Source organism: Onthophagus taurus, chromosome 6 (assembly GCF_036711975.1).
Source record: "Onthophagus taurus isolate NC chromosome 6, IU_Otau_3.0, whole genome shotgun sequence".
Taxonomy (NCBI): domain Eukaryota; kingdom Metazoa; phylum Arthropoda; class Insecta; order Coleoptera; family Scarabaeidae; genus Onthophagus; species Onthophagus taurus.
This window is the reverse complement of record NC_091971.1, coordinates 17,642,022-17,664,048: the sequence shown is the minus strand read 5'-3', so window position 1 is coordinate 17,664,048 and position 22,027 is coordinate 17,642,022. Positions and strand designations below refer to the sequence as shown.

General features: G+C 33.3%; 1 protein-coding gene across 2 annotated transcripts in view; it reads left to right on the top strand.

Moving 5' to 3' along the window:
- The window catches only part of LOC111414071 (division abnormally delayed protein), a 196,182-nt gene that overhangs the window by 120,551 nt on the left and 53,604 nt on the right, over nt 1–22,027 (top strand). For both annotated transcript variants that reach the window (XM_023045253.2, XM_023045252.2), the window contains exon 3: nt 18,585–19,324. In XM_023045253.2, the coding sequence (XP_022901021.2) occupies nt 18,585–19,324 (740 nt within the window). The remainder of the gene's footprint in view (nt 1–18,584; nt 19,325–22,027) is intronic.

Here is a 22,027-nt window from a genome sequence, read left to right as displayed (position 1 = left end):
TTTTCCCAAACAACCATCACCCTTCTTTCAAAAGCTGAAATTATTCGGCTTGATAATTAGACACAATAGTTTTTCCAATACAAATCTACAGTCTCTAACAAAAAACGAAGATGTACAAACATTTCCGATCATAAGCTTGCTAACTAAAAGACTTATCAACTCAGTTTAACCCGTTTTTTGTGATAATATAATATTTGAAATGTGTATAATTAGTTATTAAAACCGCAGTGTCAAGAAAATTTGTTTCCAGAGTAAACGATTTGACAAAGTATTGCGAAAAAAACTTATTATTAACATAAACTTGAAGATTTACTCCTCATGACGAATAATGACTAATAGGCGAAAAAATGTGTAGTAAAAGATTTTCTGTCTCATAGATATATGTGATATTTACTTTCAAATCAAAAATACATAGAACATTTTAAAATAACATCACAGCAAGTGTTCGAAGTTATAACCCATATATTCTATCAATTAGGCTGCCCAAATCCACGATCTCCCACTAGCGCAGCGTAAACCAGGGTGTTGGCGGATTGTCTGAGCAGCAGCATGTATCTGATTTTGCAATATTTGCTCAGTATTAATTTCCGTGGCGAACACTATGCTTTTTAAGTGACCCGAAAGGTATAAATCAAGAGGATTGAGGCCGGGCGATCACTGTGGCCAGACCATTGGATCACCTCGATCTATCCATCTTCTAGGAAACACATTATCTAGATGTCGCGGATTATATCGGATATCTAGGAAACTAAGAAACTTTTACAACAATTTTTTTCATCTATTAGTCATTATTTGTCCTGAGGAATAAATCCCTCAGTTTATGCGTATAGGTACAGAATCACCCTGTATTATCCATTGTATCATTAACATTGAGGTCAAGATACTTAATTCATCAAAATATCTTGAAATACCAGCTGTCTCTACTGCGATAGTTATATTATACAGACAGATTTCGTTTTATAAAGTCGTCAAACCATGGTGAATACGTGCATTTTCATTTCTTTCTCAGCAGTTCATATCGATTACGAGAGACAGCAACTCATAACGTGTCAAGTCGGGACTAATCGATCAATTGCACATGCCACTACAACACCAAAAAATAGGCTCTTCTGAAATTAGAAATTAGTTGTGTGATTTTCCAAAGTAAAATTGGATTTCGCAAAGAAATCTAGGTGTACAGCAAATTTTATAGACGTCATCGCTTTTTAGATAAAGGTGCATCACAATGTGATACATTCATTAAAAGATTATTCCAACACATTTTGATTTGCTGCAAAATGAAAACTTCTTACTATATGTAACTATGGTAACACGGCGTTATATTTCGCCAGTATAAATCTTATTATAAGTTACAAAATCCAATGTGGCAATAAATATACTGCCCCAAGCTTACATCTGAGCAAGGAAATCTTTCTTTTGCTACATAATACTGACCACGATGATGGAACAATTATGAACTCATCCAAATCGTAGATCTGTATCGGCTTTTTGGTTTAATCCGTCAACTAGAATTATGACTTTACCTGAACAAATATGTGTCCTTCTATAAGAGGAACTACTGTTTTACCTCTTATTTATTATTTTTTATATAAAGAAGATTTAACATGAAGAGCAAGTATTCTAGGTTATTGAAAGCTCCATTAAACGTAATAAAGGTGAGTAGTACATATAGACCGAAAATGATCTGCATTCGCATAAAGATGATATCAACAAGAAATTACAATCTTTTTGAAGCTTCAGAAATCACAATAAAGCAATTTTGAATCGAGAACACCGAGGGAAGTTAATTTACAAAATATCTTTTAACTGCCCATGATATAGGAGTTAATCATAATTAAGATACAAGTAATTTTTTAATAGTCAGACAGGTTTAATCCCGGAAAAGATTCCTATATAGCAAAATGTTGGAGTGATGAAAGCACTCATAAATATCGACCAAAATGGTACAAACCAAAAACAAACTTGGTCCAAGATGATGCCCTACAAAACGTCCAACGTAACAGACTCAAAGTTAGAAACAAAACTATCTACCATAAATGATATTGTTATCGAATGTCTTGCTAATATCCGTGTTAATGACATCAATCATCCTTCGTGGATTTTTGAATATAATTTACAAACTCAACCAAATTTATTTTAAATGACCATCCACACAGAATGCCATGTTGTTAATGAATAAATTGAGGGTAAAGGTTAACCAAATAATTTATGGAAAATTAAGTTTTCAAAAACATTTGTAATGATGCGAAATTGGACGATAGCTGTTGGAGATTAGGATTAATTGAAGGCTTCTTTCAATTATCATTGTTATTCCGGATTATTCAAATCGGGACCTATCTATATGAAGACAAAGCAAGGGAAGACATACATTTGATTATGAAATATCGAGAGCCAAGTTTTCCGTCAATATATGTCTATGACCTACAGAATAGTTCAATAATTAGTTGCCTATTATTAGCTAAATTGCAATAACGTTTCATCTCGGATGGAATCCCACCGCATTTTCGATTTTACAAAGGACCATGAATGAGAAGCAGAATTAATTAGGAGATACTGTATGCGTTTGAAGTAGGAGATGTGGTCAGAGGCAATTAACGTCTTGGTTCATTTATATAATATTTTAAAAGAAAGACAGTCATCAAAATAACTCTATATTTTCTTCCATTATGTTTTGTGAAATCTCAATTTTCCTTTGATAGGTTTATGGTTGATTTTATGGTTGAATGTTTTTGAAACATTTTTAATTAATTTGCATCGATGTTTCGTATTAGGAAAGATACTCCACACACTCAAATACATGTTGATGGAGAGATCATCGAACAGGCCAAACAATTTAGACACTGATGGAACCCAGACCAAGAGGTAAGATGCAGGATTGAACAAGCTGGAACAATCTTTCTAAGACTTCGAAAATTTCTTATGGACAAGAACCTGAACTCTGGTTCGTTCTCCTATATGGGGTTGAGGCATGGATGCTGAAAATATCAATCATCAACAAAATCGAAGCCTTCGAAATGTGGATCCTGCAGCGAATGTTGAAGGTGTCTTGGGTCGATCACCCAAGACACCGCGAGAAAAAAGAAGAATAGGTAGCAAAGAATTATCGTGGCTAAGAAATATCCGTCGTAGATACAGGACTTCCAAACATTACAGAATGCTGCACATAATAGAACCATCTGATAGAAAAAGCGATGAACATCTACCCAGGAATCTGCATGACACTTTATTACAAAAATGGACACAACCAATACGGCAAGCAGTTTGAAAAGTACATTATTCATACTAATTATTCGTTTGAAGTGGTTTGCGCAAATAAATAGATATAAAATTGTAAAATACTCCTAATTAAACTTTATGCTATAAGCAGATAAAGTACATGAACTTATTTCCCGAATAACTCTTAACAATCATATATATTCTGGAAATGTACTCATCAATACCTTCCATATTAAGTATTATCTAATCAAAATCGGTCCATAAATAAAAAACTTATTTATATGTGTTGCTGTGTTTGTATTTCGGCGCTTTTAACTCCAATTAATGAATATTAAATCAAACGATTTAAAATTTTTTACGTTCCATTCACGTATTTCTTCGGATTAATTCATAAAAGCAAACATACACCACATTTGAAAGTCTAACCACCACATAACTTTATCTTAACGATATTCTAATCGTATCGCAACGGTTTATTATGGCAATAAATTGGCCGATCTGCACCATTCCGGTTGAATACAAAAATCGTGGCGCAATTGTAAGCGCGAACAGGAGGAACGTCAGAAACAAAGACCGTTGTGAATTTAATTAAATGTCATTTGTGAACTGAAATTAAATGAAAAAAAGAAGGAACAATGAGCCGCAGCACGTTTACTGGCGTGCTATTTTCATATCTCTCATCCGTATCTCTACGTGTTTATTAATTAATATTAATAATAATAAAATAGTCATAAATAATCTGTTGACTGCAAATCGGAACGAATAATAAAAAATATAAATCCACCTCTTTCATTTGCATTAAATATCAATTAATTATACGTCAGTCGTAATTCACTAGTTGTTCTTTAACAGAAGGAGACCTGCTCCCGCAAGACGGCAACGCAATAAATTTAAATTAATTTAAATGCAATTACAACAAGTCTAGCGTCTCGGTGCTGTTGTGGCGTGAAGATTTTTTAAAAATGCGGAACGACGCGACGGTGGGAAATAGATTTGTACTAGTCCATCTTTACATACGCAAAGAGGTTGTAAATAAAATTAAAAAAATCGTTAACTTCCTTTACAAACTTATTTTTCGTCATTATGCTAAATACACAACTATTTAGTAATAATTCAGTTGTAACAAATACTTTCAAGCCACTCCTAAATGATGACCCACCTTTCTACTTCGAAATTAACAACTACATCTCATAGATGAATAATTACTAATTACATAATATGGTAGAACATGAAAAGGAATTACGAAACAAACAAATTCTTTATCGATAAATTATTGAGGTTTAGTTGAAAAAGCATCAATATTAGGAGTAATAATTAATCGTGTAGTTTTAAATTTTGCTAACTCGATAAATTTAAATTTGTTCGTACGGGAATATATCATGATGACGTTTGCGTTCCATTAATTCAATTCGAATGTGAAGAACTAAAATCGGGCATAAACTGGGCACGGTATACAGTCTAAATTGAACGTCGCGTTAAAATGTTTAGAATTTAATGTCCGGCTCGGTTTGGGCGAGAGGAAGTTACCAGTTAAATGGTTATTGCCCGCATAGTTTCACAATTTCATCGCTAAATACCATCGTAAGCACATTATTATTAATTAAACACAATTAAAATGTTTTTAATAATATTTCATTTTTAAGATTAAATATAAAAATTGTTTTGTGGATTTGTAGTTCAATGAAAAATATACAACAATCTAGCACTGAATAACAACTATAATAACAGTTAACACTAGAATTAGCACTAAAACTAACACTAGACCTCGCACGTGCGTCAAAATTTTTCGTATTTCTTTCGATATCTATGCATCTGAGGGCAGAAGTGAAACACAGCAATTTGTTAAGAATAAAATTTGCTACAACTATTGTTCTAAAAGTTGTTTCTAATATGCTCTTATTCTCGAATGTTACCATTAATAACATGTAGAACAGCGAAATTCATCAAATTTTCATATTTTTCTTGATATTTAAGCATCTTAGAGCAAAAGTACAAGAGAGCAATATTGCTAAGAATCAAATTTCCTACAACTATTGTTGTAAAAGTTGTTTTGTAATATGTTCCTATTCTCGAGTGTTACCATTAACAACTTGTAGAATAACGAAATTTGATTAAATTTTCATATTTTTCTCGATATTTAAGCATCTGAGAGCAAAAGTACAAGAGAACAATATTGCTAAGAATAAAATTTGCTACAACTATTGTTCTAAAAGTTGTTTTATAACTTGTTATGATTCCCGAGTGTTACCATTAACACCTTGTGGATCAACGAAATTCATCAAATTTTCATATTTTCGTATTTTTCTCGATAGTTAAGCATTTGAGAGCAAAAGTGCAAGAGAGCAATATTGCTAAGATTCAAATTTGCTACAACTATTGTTCTAAAAGTTGTTTTGTAACTTGTTGCGATTCTCGAGTGTTACCATTAACAACTTGTGGATCAACGAAATCCATCAAATTTTCATATCTTCTTATTTTTCTCGATATTTAAGCATCTGAGAGTAAAAGTGTAAGAGAGCAATATTGCTAAGAATAAAATTTGCTACAACTATTGTTCTAAAAGTTGTTTTGTAATATGTTCCTATTCGCAAGTGCGACCATTAACAACTTGTGGAACAACGAAATTCATCAAATTCTCATGTTTTCGTATTTTTCTCGATAGCTAAGCATCTGAGAGCAAAAGTGCAAGAGAGCAATATTGCTAAGAATAAAATTTGCTACAACTATTGTTCCAAAAGTTGTTTTGTAACGTGGTCCGATTTCCGAGTGTTACCATTAACAACTTGTAGAACAACGAAATTTGATTAAATTTTCATATTTTTCTTGATATTTAAGCATCTGAGAGCAAAAGTGCAAGAGAACAATATTGCTAAGAATAAAATTTGCTACAACTATTATTCTAAAAGTTGTTTTATAACTTGTTGTGATTCAAGAGTGTTGCCATTAACAACTTGTGGATCAACGAAATCCATCAAATTTTCATATCTTCTTATTTTTCTCGATATTTAAGCATCTGAGAGCAAAAGTGCAAGAGAGCAATATTGCTAAGAATCAAATTTGCTACAACTATTGTTCTAAAAGTTATTTTGTAATATGTTCCTACTCTCGAGTGTTACCATTAATAACTTGTAGAACAACGAAATTCATCAAATTTTCTTGTTTTCGTATTTTTCTCGATAGTTAAGCATCTGACAGCAAAAGTGCAACAGAGCAATATTGCCAACAATAAAATTTGCTACAACTATTGTTCTAAAAGTTGTTTTGTAACGTGGTCCGATTTCCGAGTGTTACCATTAACAACTTGTAGAACAACGAAATTTGATTAAATTTTCATATTTTTCTTGATATTTAAGCATCTGAGAGCAAAAGTGCAAGAGAGCAATATTGCCAAGAATAAAATTTGCTACAACTATTGTTCTAAAAGTTGTTTTGTAACGTGGTCCGATTTCCGAGTGTTACCATTAACAACTTGTAGAACAACGAAATTTGATTAAATTTTCATATTTTTCTTGATATTTAAGCATCTGAGAGCAAAAGTGCAAGAGAGCAATATTGCTAAGAATAAAATTTGCCACAACTATTGTTCTAAAAGTTGTTTTGTAATATGTTTCTATTCGCAAGTGCAACCATTAACAACTTGTGGAACAACGAAATTCATCAAATTTTCATGTTTTTGTATTTTTCTCGATAGTTAAGCATCTGACAGCAAAAGTGCAAGAGAACAATATTGCTAAGAATAAAATTTGCTACAACTATTGTTCTAAAAGTTGTTTTATAACTTGTTGTGATTCCCGAGTGTTACCATTGACAACTTGTGGATCAACGAAATTCATCAAATTTTCATATCTTCTTATTTTTCTCAACATTTAAGCATCTGAGAGCAAAAGTGCAAGAGAGCAATACTGCTAAGATTCAAATTTGCTACAACTATTGTTCTAAAAGTTGTTTTGTAATATGTTCCTATTCTCGAGTGTTACCATTAACAACTTGTAGAACAACGAAATTTGACTAAATTTTCATATTTTTCTCGATATTTAAGCATCTTAGAGCAAAAGTGCAAGAGAGCAATATTGCTAAGAATCAAATTTTCTACAACTATTGTTCTAAAAGTTGTTTCGTAATATGTTCCTACTCTCGAGTGTTACCATTAACAACTTGTAGAACAGCGAAATTCAGCAAATTTTCATATTTTTCTCGATAGTTAAGCATCTGTCAGCAAAAGTACAAGAGAACAATATTGCTAAGAATAAAATTTGCTACAACTATTATTCTAAAAGTTGTTTTATAACTTGTTGTGATTCAAGAGTGTTACCATTAACAACTTGTGGATCAACGAAATCCATCAAATTTTCATATCTTCTTATTTTTCTCGATATTTAAGCATCTGAGAGCAAAAGTGCAAGAGAGCAATATTGCTAAGAATAAAATTTTCTACAACTATTGTTCTAAAAGTTGTTTTGTAATATGTCTATATTCTCGAATGTTGCCATTAGCAACTGGTAGAACGATATGCATCAAATTTTCATATTTTCGTATTTTTCTTGATATTTACGCATCTGAGAGCAAAAGTGCGAGAGAGGAATATTGTGAAGAATAAAATTAGCTACAACTATTGTTCTAAAAGGTTTTTTGTAAAATGCTCCGATTCCCGAATGTTACCAATATTAACTTGAAAAAGCAACAAATTCGTCAAATTATCATATTTTTCTCAATATTGACGCATCTAGGAGCTAAAGTGCAAGAGAACAATGCTGTAAGAATAAAATTTGCAACTTTCATTAAAAAAACAAAGTTGACCTATTTTCCGCAAATCGACGATATAGATATAGGTTGACACAGCTGTCTATGAATATGGAATAGAGCTACTTGGGGAATAACCCGAGTTATTATCTATGAGCGCAAACATTTATGTTTAAATATACTGATGTATTAAATAGATAACATTAATAGTATGATTTAAATATATTTTATTCGATATGTCCGAAGTCTAACGAGATCCGTTATATCGAGCTTTTACTGTATTTAAAATACATAAATGAGTAGATTTTTATGTTTATTAATTTTAATAAGTTTAATTAAAATTTAAAGAAAAAGAATTATTCTAAGCTGCGTGACTTTAAAACTTCTTAGCTGTTAAAACAAGATGTTCGTCACACCAACAAATTCATTACAAGTCCGAACACGTCTTACAACCGCAGGACATCTAACCAACCCAACCCCTGGATGTCTTCGATTAGATTAAATCGTGCCATCAACCCCGCGCTTGTCTGTGCAGTTGCAAAACTTCTCAAGCTTCAAACATCTTCATCTCATCATAACTCCTTAGAGGTCAAATTTTCCGCGTCCAAGTCGTCCAAAAGGTCGTTAAATGTTAAAGTTGTACGCCACGCCGGTCGCGTCAAGTAGAAGTCCAAGGAGGCGGCGAAACTAGACCGTTTTAACGATTTATGCGGACCGCAACGGTTCGTAAGGTTGTAAATCGGACACGTTCCGTCTCTTTTCCGTCTTCTTCGTGACCGGTGTTTCGATTACGTGGAGGACGAAGACCGACGAAGAAGGTGGCGTGTCGTTGTAACATCTGTGCGCTCGTGTTCGTACTAATTAATGTCTTCATCGGACTCGCGAAGGCCGAGCTACGATAAGTTTGTCTTTCTGCGAGAAGAGTTGCGGAAAGTTGAAAAGGAAAAAAAGCGGAAAATACCTTGTGCAGGCGAGAGATTCTTGAAATATCACACTAATTGGTTAAACAGCTAAAAATCGTTTATAAAAAGTTTAAAATAAGTTTTCAGTTGAAGATAACTTGAATTGCTGAAGCTACTTGTTTTTCCTTATCGATCAATAAGTCTCTTAAGAATCTCTACGTTTCTCTAAGAGAGAAACTCACTTAAGAAGGCAACTCCGTTAATTCAATTATCTAACATTCAATTTACTCCCTATTCGAGTTATTTCATTTCATTATATTTCTCCGACATGAAAATGAAAACGATGATAAATTATTAAATTCAAATTAAATTAATCAAAATCCATTTCGATTTATATTCTAAACCCACTTATCGTCTAATGTTAGTATAATTTATTAGATTTAACAAACCTATTCGGATTAATAACCACTAATTAATCTTCCATTTGATTAATTCCCTATATTTAGTGGTAGCAACTCCATTACGCGATGAAATAGGACCTTGGTCATATCGATTATTGGGAGATGACCGTATGCTTTATTCATCCACTCACTCTACATGCTCGAATACCGGTGTATTAAGACGGTTTTAAGCCCTTCATCCTATTTTGGCAAATATCCAACTCTGTATCCGTTTCGAAATTTAACATCCATCCGGGAAAACAGTAACGCTTTGCATGCAATGGAAACTGTGAACACAAAAAGCTCGCTTTTCCGAACGTAACTCATTGACTCTTATTAGAAACGAATCTGAATTTATTACCTTAAACCCTCCTATTTCAATCTACCCAATGAATTTAGAAATTTGTTACAAAAAGAAGTTAATTAAAAATAGATTAGAGACGTAAATTATGTCCATTTAAAAATTAGCATTAAATTATTTTTAGTTAATTGCAAACTTTTTAAAAAATTGTAACCAAATTTCAACGAATTCCATTCTAAAGTTTCTTTTCAATAGATTAATATAATGTTTAAGTAAATAACTTATGAGATGACGTTATGTTGCCTATATCACTATTTCCCATTTTCTTTCGAGATAAGAAATGTAGATAACATAGATATTTAATATTTATTTATTTTTTATTTATATTTATTATATTTATTTATTTATTCTTTTTTTCTCCGGATTGTTCTTGTTAAAGTGATGTTGGTTGCGTTTCTTTTATTGAAGAATCTTCGCTATAGCCATTTTTATGGTATAAAAAGGATGTTGGTGAACTATTTCGAGGAAGTTCTAAAGAATAATTAGTTTCTCTGATTTTTGTGAAATGGGTAAGTTTTAATTAAAATTAACAAAGCCAACAAACATGGAATCGTACCTATAACATATTGCAGATAAGCAGCACAATTGGACATCATAAAGGCAAAGCACAATATGCCTTTTCTATAGACTTCCAGTTTACAAACTTCTCTCTTAATCCCTTAGGAACATTTGACAACTGACAAGGGAAGTGTCACGACTGTGTCTCACCTATTTCGATGAAATTTGTTATAGTCATAGAATGGGCCAAAATAAGGTTCGCTCATTTTTTTATACGTGCGGTAAAATCCCCTGGGGCAAATTATAGGGGTTGAAAGTTTGGAGAAAAAGTGCGTTTTCACGTATATTTTGAAAACGAAAAGTGCTTTCAAAATTTCGTAAATTGTAGCTGATATTTATTTTAAAAGAGCTTTTTTTGATGTATCACACATATACCAGAGGGTTAAAAGGGGCGAACTACCTCTATTTTTTCTCTATTTTTTAAAAACCACCCTATCGATTTTGATGACGTTAAAATTAACTTGTAGTGCATTCAAAAATATTAGTTAAGTGTTTTTTCTCATCAGCCCTAGCGATTATTATGAGGGTTAACATGTAACTACATTTCGTAAGAATGATGTGATAAAACTGTCAGGTATTTTGAAAATACTTTAAACAAAATCGTAAATTAGTCGCACAATAAAATGTTTAGTGTAAAATACGGCATACATTAACCATTAATTAATTGCCTTAATGCCCGGAATACACGAGCCTAGTTTTGCAAGCTAGGATAACAAGCTAGTGCTAGTAAGCTAGCATGCTAGTGCATTTATCTTCGTGTATACAAGACTAGCTTTATTCCAGGCTAGTAAGCTAGTGTCTGAAGTCAGTATAGTTTAAAAGCTTGCCGTTCTATTTTTAAAGCTAGTAAGCTTTTCCCACCACTGATTTCACTGTTCTGGCTTGGGTTTAGCTTCGTGTGGCCGGGGAAGCTGGTATCCAACTTAGAATCACGGACGTGTAGTAGTGTCAATACCGTTAACCGTCTGAAATTGTGCTGGCTTGGCTGGTTTAAAATTACTGGCATCATGTAAATAGCACTAGCATCTTCCAAGCGAGGGCAGCAAGCCAGGACAGTTATCTAGCTTATCTAGCTTGCTATCCTAGCTTACAAACTTAGTGTATTCTTCAGACAATATCATCAAAATCTGGACAGTTAACTTCAGAACGCATGCAAAATTGGCTACAAAATGTATATTTTCCAAATACTGGTTCTAAATCATTATTATTATTAGATTTTTGGAGTGGTCATTGTCCTGAAGTTATTAGTGAAATAACTCCATCAGATACTAATTTTAAACATTTATCTATACCTGCAGGACAACAGGACAAATACAGCCCCTAGATGTATTTGGTTTCAGAATATGGAAAAATTTTATTAGAAAATTCTCTGATCAGATTATTCTTTACCAGTATGATTTCAATTTACATCAGAGGGATAATATATTAAAATTGCAATCCCTAACGCATAACCAGTTGTCTTCCCCTCGGTATATAAATGTTTTTAAATATATGTATACTAAATATATACTAAATATATGTACGTATGGTTTGCAAGTGACTATATAGAGGAGAGACCGGACCATTTTGAAAATCCCGTGGAAGTTTGCTTTTCGAGCGAGAAGCCAACTTTCATTTTTGCCAACACTATGTAGAATAAAAATAAATTTAACATTGAACATAAAAAACTGTCAATTAGTAATAGAAAATAAACTTCTTTGGTATATCAACCATTTCTTTGTCAGTTGCTTTTTAACTCATAAATAAATAAAATATCTTATTTATCTAATAGTTTTATATTTATTATTTAAAGAAAATGAAGGTAGTTCACCTCGTGGAACATCGATATAGATAGATTTAAAAAAAAAAAAAAAACAATACTGCATTTAACAAATTACGATGGCAGTTTTCATTTTCGAGATATAAATTTCGCCCCTTTTAACCCTCTGATATATGTGTGATACATCAAAAAAAAGCTCTTTTAAAATGAATATCAGCTACAATTTACGAAATTTTGAAAGCAATTTTCGTTTTCAAAATATAAGTGAAACGCACTTTTTCTCCAAACTTTCAACCCCTATAACTCTCCTCAGGGGCTTTTACCGCACGTCTAAAAAAATGTGCGAACCTTATTTTGGCCCATTCTAGGACTGTAAAAAAATTTCATCGAAATCGATGAGATACAGTCGTGATTCTTCCCTTGTGAGACATATACATTGTTGGCCAAAGTTACGCTAACTTAAAATGGCAGAAATAAATTCTTTTTATAACACCGATAATAAAATTACATTACATTACATAGATTATATCGGGTAGGCGTTCTCACGGCCTACAGCGCCTGGAGAGTGGCTTGATTGTCTGAGAAAAATCGTACTGTCATGTTCTTTACCTCTGTCCCAAGAAGAATTTTAACACCCATGTCAATGGCAAATAAGAAAGCTTTCTTAATCCGAACTGTCTGGAAATATACTCCTGCCCCGACCCCATCCGGCGTTTTTGATCCATCTGTGAACATGCAAATACCTGCCTGAATTAGAGAATTCTCGTTTTCGATCCAGGACTCTCGTTCAGGCAGTACAATCTGGTATCGATCACTAATAATAATTCCGTCAAATCTGGCAGCATTGATAGCACAATATCAGTGCTTATAATGTTTTGTACAGCCCATTGGTAGGACATGTTGGAACAGTTTTGAGCATGTTGCTTAAATCTGTAAATGGTAGTTCTTGCCACTTTCTCTATATCCAAATGCAAAGGAGATAGGCCAACCAGAACATCTAAAGCTAGAGTTGGCGTTGTGCTTATCGCACCACAGATTGCCAATCCAGCTACTCGTTGAATTCGTGAAAGATTGCTCATAATTGAAGTCTGTCGGACTTTCCTATACCAGGTTGCCGCTCCGTATGGAGAGATTGAGTATAAACTGCTTGCCTTAAAAAGCTTCTTGTAAGCAAATATTTTATTGACTTGTATTTTTGTTATACTGTCAATACGCATCTTCAAAGAAATGTGATTGGAACTACCTTCAGCAGGGCTTAATTTTGAGTAGATTCAGATAATCTAGTGCAGAAAAAAACTTCGTTTATAAAGTATTACACTTAAAAGAAGTTATGGTGAGCTAATACTTTATTGACATTCTGTATATTTAAAGTTACTAAAGCAAGAAATAGATGTACTAGCTTTGTACTAAACATTCAAATATTCAGTTTGTTGATACAGCAAAACGAAAGAAGTAATGCGCGGCAAATTGTGAAAATATTATCAAGCTATGTGGTTGAGTGCCTTAAAGGTATGGGAAGCTTACCCTGTTTCTTCCCTGTTATGAAGAAATCTTTACAATTTCGCAACCAAAATAGGCGTTGTATCATATCGTTAGCAATCGCAGAAGAATTATTGTCTTGCCAAATTGTTATACTTGCCGTGGGCATTCTTCAAGTAGCAATGCAATACTTCGTTTGCAGGCAAAAAAATGGGTACATTTTTTACTATTGCATTTACCAATATGTTTCGATAATTACAAATTATTAAATTCGTTGTTGGTATAAATATTTTTCCTTTCTTGTTTCCTTTATTCATTTCATATGATTAAAAGTTTTCAAAGTACACAAAACATAAAAAATCTGTGTAGAAATTTTCTATAGAAAGTACATGTTCTCGTATCTTGCACAAACTATATAATGCTGCACTTAGGATACAGATTTGTTAGAGCATCCTTGGGTTAGCGGAACCCAGGTACCCAGTCTTAATAATTTATAAATTTATAATGAGTTTATTTCTGGAAGAGTTCAATAAATTTAGTCCTATTAAAAGTTTGCCGAAACAATCTTAACATCATTACTAAATTCTGCTTCAAACAAATATGACATAGAGGAATATAAGCTTATGCACCGAGGAAAGTTTTATCCCGTATATTTAGTAATTTTTTTTTGTTAGTCTATTAGTAATTTACCCAACAGTTTGACTAAAAACAATTTTGATTTAATACATTATGTAATTGTAAATTTGAGGAATGCTTTAATTTTCAAAAAATGCAAATGTACTCAATTTGAAGTATAGAGACCGAAGATATGGTCAGGAGTAACTATGGATAATAATGATAAATCAGAACAATTCAATATTTCAATTACCATACAAAAACACAAATCTTTATGTTATCATAGATACATCATTGATGATACATCAAATCATTCTACATATAAGGATTTTTTCAGCCGTCGAGAAACTATAGTTTCTCTGTCATTTTTTATGAAGCAGTGTTAAGGGTCGTAAGAGGAACAAAGCCAAATTAAAACACTGATTAGTGTTGAAATCAATGATATGTGATTTTGATACCTATCGGTTAATAAATAATGAAGATCCAATGATCAGTCAAAAATACAAGAAAAAACCGACTCCTCCAATTTCGATCGATATTCGAATGGTGACATCAAGACTAGTGACAATTAATTAATGTTTTTAATTAAACGAAAATAATTATTTAAAGTCAATTCCATTAATAATAAATATAATTTTGTAAATAAAGATAGAATTCCGTAAGTACTGTAATTTTAATAATTAATTGTTAACAATTAAGCCGTCCGTGGTGTGATTTTAGTTATTCAAATAATTCAACCGGATAAACCGGGAATTCCGCATGGATCTGGGTAAATAAAACCCCTGAACCATAATTAATTATTTTTGCGCGTCGTTATTAAAGTTTTATTAATTTTTCTCTCAAAATAAACCACCTAGGAAAATGTAGTTTTCACTTCGAAGTTGTATAACTCAAGGCTAAATTTGTAACAATTATATTTAAATATTAAAATAATTAAATTAAATATAATAATTATATCATATTAAGTCGTAATAATTACCCCTTAATTAACACTTTTATACATAAGTTTGTTGCTTGAGTTAGGATTACCAAAACGTATCTCTATTAGGGACACCAAAGTTATTTAGTTCCTTAAACTAGGTTACCCAAAATTTATGCTACTCCTTTGTTTAGGGATACTAAGGTTTATTTAGACCGTACTTATGAATGCCATTCCTTAGATTTGAGACATCAAAGTTTTTTATGTCGTTCTATGGTATTCACACCATATCTTCATTACGTATTTAATAGGATTCCTAGGTACGTACTGCATGCATAACGTTCGTCCTCGAAATGGAACAAATTGCTCGACAATTGTAAGATGATATTCCTCATCTTAGATTTTGTATTTTGACAATGCGTCCGCTGAATAATTGTGGGTTGTTAAGGGTTAAACACACATGTATACAGTTTGAATGCATTACTAAGGATCAACTAGTTCTTAATCGCTGCATTAAATTATTCATGCATTATTAATCAAAATTCAAAGTAAGCGTCATTACATAAAGTTAGATAATATCACTTAAAACTCTCAACAAAATCAATTAGGATTCTTTCACTTCAATATCTAATTTATTATAACATCATTGATAAAGAACTAATGATAAGTGATTATTATAAAATAGTGCATAATTGAAGTACTTATTCTCTCTAGAATCCTTTTTATAAGGTTTATTAATATTTTAAACCTTAATTATATAGAATATACGAGGTGTGTAAATTAAGTAATGAGATTGGCAATGTAGCGTTCGTTCTGGCAACACTTCAGACTTGGAGGAGCGGCAGGTGTTATTTGGTTGTACGTATCATTTTTTTTTTGTAAAACTGTTTTTTCTAGTGCGTTCTAAAAATGAGTTCTCAAAATTTCGAGTAACGGTGTACTATCATCAGGTTTTGCTTCAGACTTGGGCACAGTGCAACTTTTGCAAAACTTCAGCAGGTCTACGAAGGCAAGGAACTTTTGTCAAGGAACTAGGTTTTTCGCCTTCATCTTCCAGAATCTAAGAAAATGTTGACAGAATCTGGGATCTTGTGCGTTCAGATCGCAGGTTGACAGTCGAAATCAGGGAAGAGTTGAATTTAACTAATACCACCAGTTCATCAGACTTTAACCAATGAATTGGGGGTGAGAAAAATCTGCACAAAAAGGACATCAGGAAGGATAGGTACCTAGACTTTTTGGAATCGATTGAAAATGATCCCCATTTTCTGGAACATGTCATTGGGTGTTTGAGTACGACCCGGAAATCAAGCGCCAAAGCATGGAGTGGCACACTTCAACCTCTCCGAGTCTCAAAAAAGCAAGAATGAGTAAGTCGAAGATCAAATGCATGCTAGTTTTTTTTCGATATGAAGGGAATCGTTCACAAACAGTTTGTGCCTCAAGACCAAACGGTCAACCAACACTTTTACCTAGAGGTTCTTGAAAAACTTCAAGAAAGGATCATTCGTGTTAGACCAAACGTCAAGAAATTCAATAAACAAGTTTTTGGCCAGCAAAAACTTTCCTGTGACTCCTCAGCCTCCTTATTCGCCTGACTTGAATCCTGGCAAAAAGCTATAACTCTTTCCAACTTTATACAAAATAGCGACAATTGTTCCAAGGCCATTTGGACGGTAATTAAAAACGAATTCTATCAAAAGAAATTAGACACCAGTAGTGACTATGATGGTCCAACTCCGGATCACTTTAATAATTATTTTTGTGAAATTGACAACCAGATGCACTCTGAACCTGGACCTGTGCTCTGTCCGGAAATCTTCGTGAAGAGAAGCAGGTCGGTCGCGAGTTCTATTTTTGTCACACCAGTAGATTTGATAGAGGTCGGAAGTGTCATATCTAAAATCAAAAAATATACGAGACGAAATAGCAAAACCGTCAACAGATGCTATCAATCAATGCACGCTAGATGGAATTTACCCAGAAGAATTTAAAGTTTCAAAGGTAGTGCCACTTTTCAAGAGTGGTGACAAAGGGAATTGTGCTAATTACAGGCCCATCGCAATGCAAGCAACACTATCCAAGGTCTTTGAACGAGTAATAAGGAAGCGACTGATTGATTTTCTTGAAAGTCACAACATATTTAGCACCGAACAACACGGTTACTGAAAGCTGTTATGGGTCCTTTGAAACTGATAGCAAATGCTTTCAACAAAAAGGAAGAAGCCCTACTCAAATGCTGCGATCTAACAAAGGCCTTTGATTGCGTCGACCACCAGATTCTGCTCGCTAAGCTAGAGTACTACGGTATAAAGGGTACTTCACTTTCACTCTTCAGGACATATCTCCAGGATAGAACCCAAATGGTTTACTGGAAAGGAAGATTCTCGGCAAGAAGACAGATAGAACAGGGAGTGCCACAGGAATCTGTTCTTGGCCTGGTTTTGTTCCTGATCTATATCAATGACTTACCACAAAACTTAACGGCTGATTTGACGTGCCTTTTCGCTGATGATACTTCGCTGTTGGTGACCTCTAGAGACAGACAGGAACTCCTCGGAAGGTCCGAAGAAGTCGAGCTGGAAGCGAAAGAGTGGTTCGCCAGCAATGAGTTAAGACTGAATGGAAAAAAGAGGCAATCACCCATACTTACCAATAGAGAACCAGATACGGGACATACGATTAAATTCCTTGGTCTTAACATAGATTCCCACCTGAAATGGAATTCACATACAGAATACGTTACAAAAGTTAGCCACAGCAACCTACCTCATCAGAAGAATAAGGATTATCTCAACTCATGAAACTGCTAGAATTTCAATATGGTATTGAGGTATGGGGATCATCGCCTCAAACTTCCAAGCTCTTAATCCAGCAAAAGGAAGCCCTTCGAGCTTTGACATATGCAGGACCGCGAGATAGCTGCAGAAGCATATTTAAAGCGATGCAAATTTTAACTGTCCCTACCGTCTACATATTGGCGGAAGTTACCCTTCTGCATAAGAACAAAATGAGATATCCATCTCATAGTGATATCCACCAACATGATACTAGGCAGAAGAACAGTTCGTCATTCCACAACACCGCATCAAAAGAGCACTAATTATACGTGCATAAAATTATATAATAAATTGCTACCAGCCTATTCTAAGTTGCCGTTGCTAATCTTCAGAGGAAAAGTGAAGCGATTGTTACTACAATACTCCTTCTACTCAATAGAGGAATACTTAAATTACATTTTTTATTGAATATTATTATTATTTTCTTGTATTGTTGACTATTGTACGCACATTTCTTTGCGGCAAATAAACATTATTATTATTATTATCCGTTATATCGAGATTTTACTGTATTTATTTAAACTTTTTTCAAAAAAAGCTTTAAAATAACAAATGAGATTAAAATAGGATTTGACTTGAGCATCTCAAACTTATATACATAAGTAACTCTTTAGAAGAAAACGAAACATAATTAGCACCTTCCACTGTTTCTTTTTAAGTATCTTTTTTAAACCGACCTCCTACACACAATTTCAAAAATATCAACGAACCTTTTTTTACGATTTTAATTTTAATTCATTGTTTATTTTTTTCAGATTACATCAATGAAGTAGCATATCAATCAGAAAATTTAACGCAAGCTTTCGCTCATCAAATGTATAATTCAGTAGCAAAGGATTCGATATCAAACTTTTATCAAGATATAAGAAATTATATCGAAATCGGAAATTCCGATGAAGTTTTCGAGGCGTCTCCCATCGATATTAAAGCTTCCGTTTCAACATTTTTCGAGAGCTTGTTTCCTATAGCTTACAAACAAGCACTCGATTTACGTGACCTCACTTTCGAGTACAAGTCGTGCCTGAAGAAGTACTACAACGAGTTGCAGCCGTTTGGTGAAACGCCGCGACAAATGGGCCAAACCCTATCAAAAAGCTTAGAATCGACGCGACTATTATTTCAAGCTTTAGAAATGGGTATAGGGGTGCTTAATTCGAGTGATTCGTTTATGGACGAAACGAATAAGGATAACACAGAATGTTACGACGCTTTACTTAAAATGACTTATTGTCCAAAATGTCAGGGTTTATCGAGTTATAAACCTTGTTCTGGTTATTGTTTAAACGTTTTAAGAGGTTGTTTAAGCCATTATGTTGTCGAATTAGATGCTCCTTGGAATAGTTACGTTGAAGGAATCGAAAGACTTATGACTTCTATGAAACAATTTAATAACGAAGCTATGGTTAATGCTGGAATGGTTATTAAACTTATTGATACGAAATTACCCGATGCTGTTATGTATCTTTTGAAGAAAATTAAGGATTTAGATACCAGGGTAAGTCTTTTTATAATATTTGTTATTTTTATGGTTTGATTCAACCTGGGTGAAATTTATATCGGGTTTTGCCACATCTAAAGTTAGATTTCGGTTGTTTAACAGTCTTCGCGGTCTTCTTGTGACCGTTTCGTGGGTGAATTATTGACTTGTTTGCGTTCGTTTGGCGCGATTTGGGTGCAGGTAGCGGCTTCATTGTTAAAAAGGTGCCCTATTTATTAACGTGGGAGATCCTTATCCGATACTTTTTTGGTTTGTGAGAGATCGCAAAAGAATGCATTATATTAAAAACAAGAAAAAAAAGGATCCAAAGAAATAAACAAAAATAGAATAAGAAAGAAATGTGAATCATCTGCGTTGGAGATTTATTTTTTTTTGTTATTCAACGTGTTAAATTAACTGATGTTAAGGGGTGCAAAAAGAAAAACTCGTCTTGGGAAATTTATTACTGGAGTTTTAATGAAAATAGCACTTGCTGCAACTTTCAAAATTACATTGGCAAAGAAAATTACGGCTAATAAGTTTTCTTATTAGCATTTTGTACCGTTTTTAGCATTACCTCGAGCATAAATACATCTTATCTTTTGCTTGCGTTTGTAAATTTTATACTTAAACGGTTATAGTTAGCATATATTTATGAGTTGAGACTTTCTCTATGAGAAACTCTACGAGAGGCTTTACATACGAATAACCATTCTTAATTTTTATTTCTTGTTAATAAATTAATAATCACGATATGAGCATTCATAACATGACCTTCAACCGATATATTATCTGGTTAAGTTAATAATGAATAATTATTATGTATTTATTGGATTTAAGAAAATTATTAATCTATCTAACTAATAATATCTCGAAACATTGAATAAACATTATTAATTCTTAGTTTTATAGCCCCTTATGCTAACTTATGAAGACAGTTATCGCTGTAATTTCACGAGAAAAATAAAGGCCAGTGTATAACGAGGGCATTTACATTCTCTAAGAATAACAAGGTGACGATATACTAACACTTTTTTCTTTAACCCGAATGATAATAAAGGATCATATTTGTTTCAGTAATTTCCATTTTAATCTTTATTGAAATTGTTCAAGTGTAACAAAACATAAACTGACGTCGAATTATGTCGAAAACGCAACGTTACAAACACAATTCCTGCCACTGTCGTTACTCAAGGAGCATTATGTTAAGTTCAGATGCCGTAAAGCTCATCAGATACCACCGCTAAAGCCCGCCTACTGCTCGTCTAAGGTCTGAGGAGCTTAAAGGGCAACAAGTTTACATTATTAGGGTGCTTTACCTGTCATCTCCTGTTTACCACAGTTTGCCAACGTAGGCCAACCTAATTGCCCTCAACTACAGCTTCCATTTACTACCACCGTCATATCACCGTCACCCCTTTTATCACCTTCATGACATAAGTATATGAAACAGTGTAAAAAGCTACGGTAACGCTTATTTGCGAAGGCCCGGTTTCGTATTCTATAGGATGAAACTTACTTTGATTGGGAAAAGGAGCTGGAAAATAACCGGAAAACTGTCTGGAAAGGGTACGGGGATCAGAAGGGATTTGGCAAGGACGTCGAGTGGAAAGGAGCAATATTTTATCTTGCGTCTTTCACCTGGTCTATTGATTCTAGAGGCTCAAGACGAAACGTGCTGTGAAAATATTAGGTGACGGGAAAGAGGGAAAAGATGATCGATGTTCTGTCATAGTTTTTCATTTCAATTATAAAATATTGTCACAAAGGAATTTTTTTTAAATCTAATATAACATAACATATTTCTTATACAGACTGATAGATTTAGGTATTGAAATCAAAACCAAAAAATAAATCAATTCCACGTAAAAATAATCCAGGAGAAAATGATACTTTTCTAGAATTAATTCGAAAATGAACAAAACGAGTACAGCCACGATTCGATTGATACAGATTTCTTTACGAATGCGAACGAACTGGGTCGGGTTGGGTTTCGTTTGCTTTTCAAGTAAGTTTCAGATCGCGTCGTGTAAATTAATTATTTAAAATGGTTTCCTATTCGATTAGCATGAATCTTGCAGTCTAAATCAATAATAGTCTTCATTTCCTTACGGTGATTAAACCATAAAATACTTATTTAAATATCAAAGCCTTACAAGAATACGTAAGAGGTCATAAATGATGAAAACGAGCAAATCTTTGACGGCGTGAATTTAAGGGATTCATAACAAAATTTGACCTGGTTTATTCTCGATATAAAGGGTAAGGAAACACAGTTCATTCTTATTCTATGCAGTCTTTGTGGTTATTGACTATAAGCCTTTAGTTTGTAGTTTCATGTTTTCAATTTGGGCGATCTAAACTGTAGTTGGAGAGAAAGTTTACAAAACTCGTTTTAAAATAACGTATAATATAATATTTATTTCATCGTTAAATTTATGACCTTTCTCTTGATGATGAAGTGGGAATATTAAAATCGGTAGAGGAAAATAAATAAATTAATCAACAAAATCTAAATGTATACAAAAAGATTACTTATTGAAACGAAAATACAAATATGAAGAGATGAAAGGTTTTGACTAGTGATGGAACGGATTTTTTTTTTGATTTTGCGAAAAGCCGGATATTCGGCATCCCCTTCGGCCGGATATCCGGCATATCTATCCGGCCATTATGGTTATAACTTCTGGTGCATTTCTGAAATGATACGCTACATTGCCA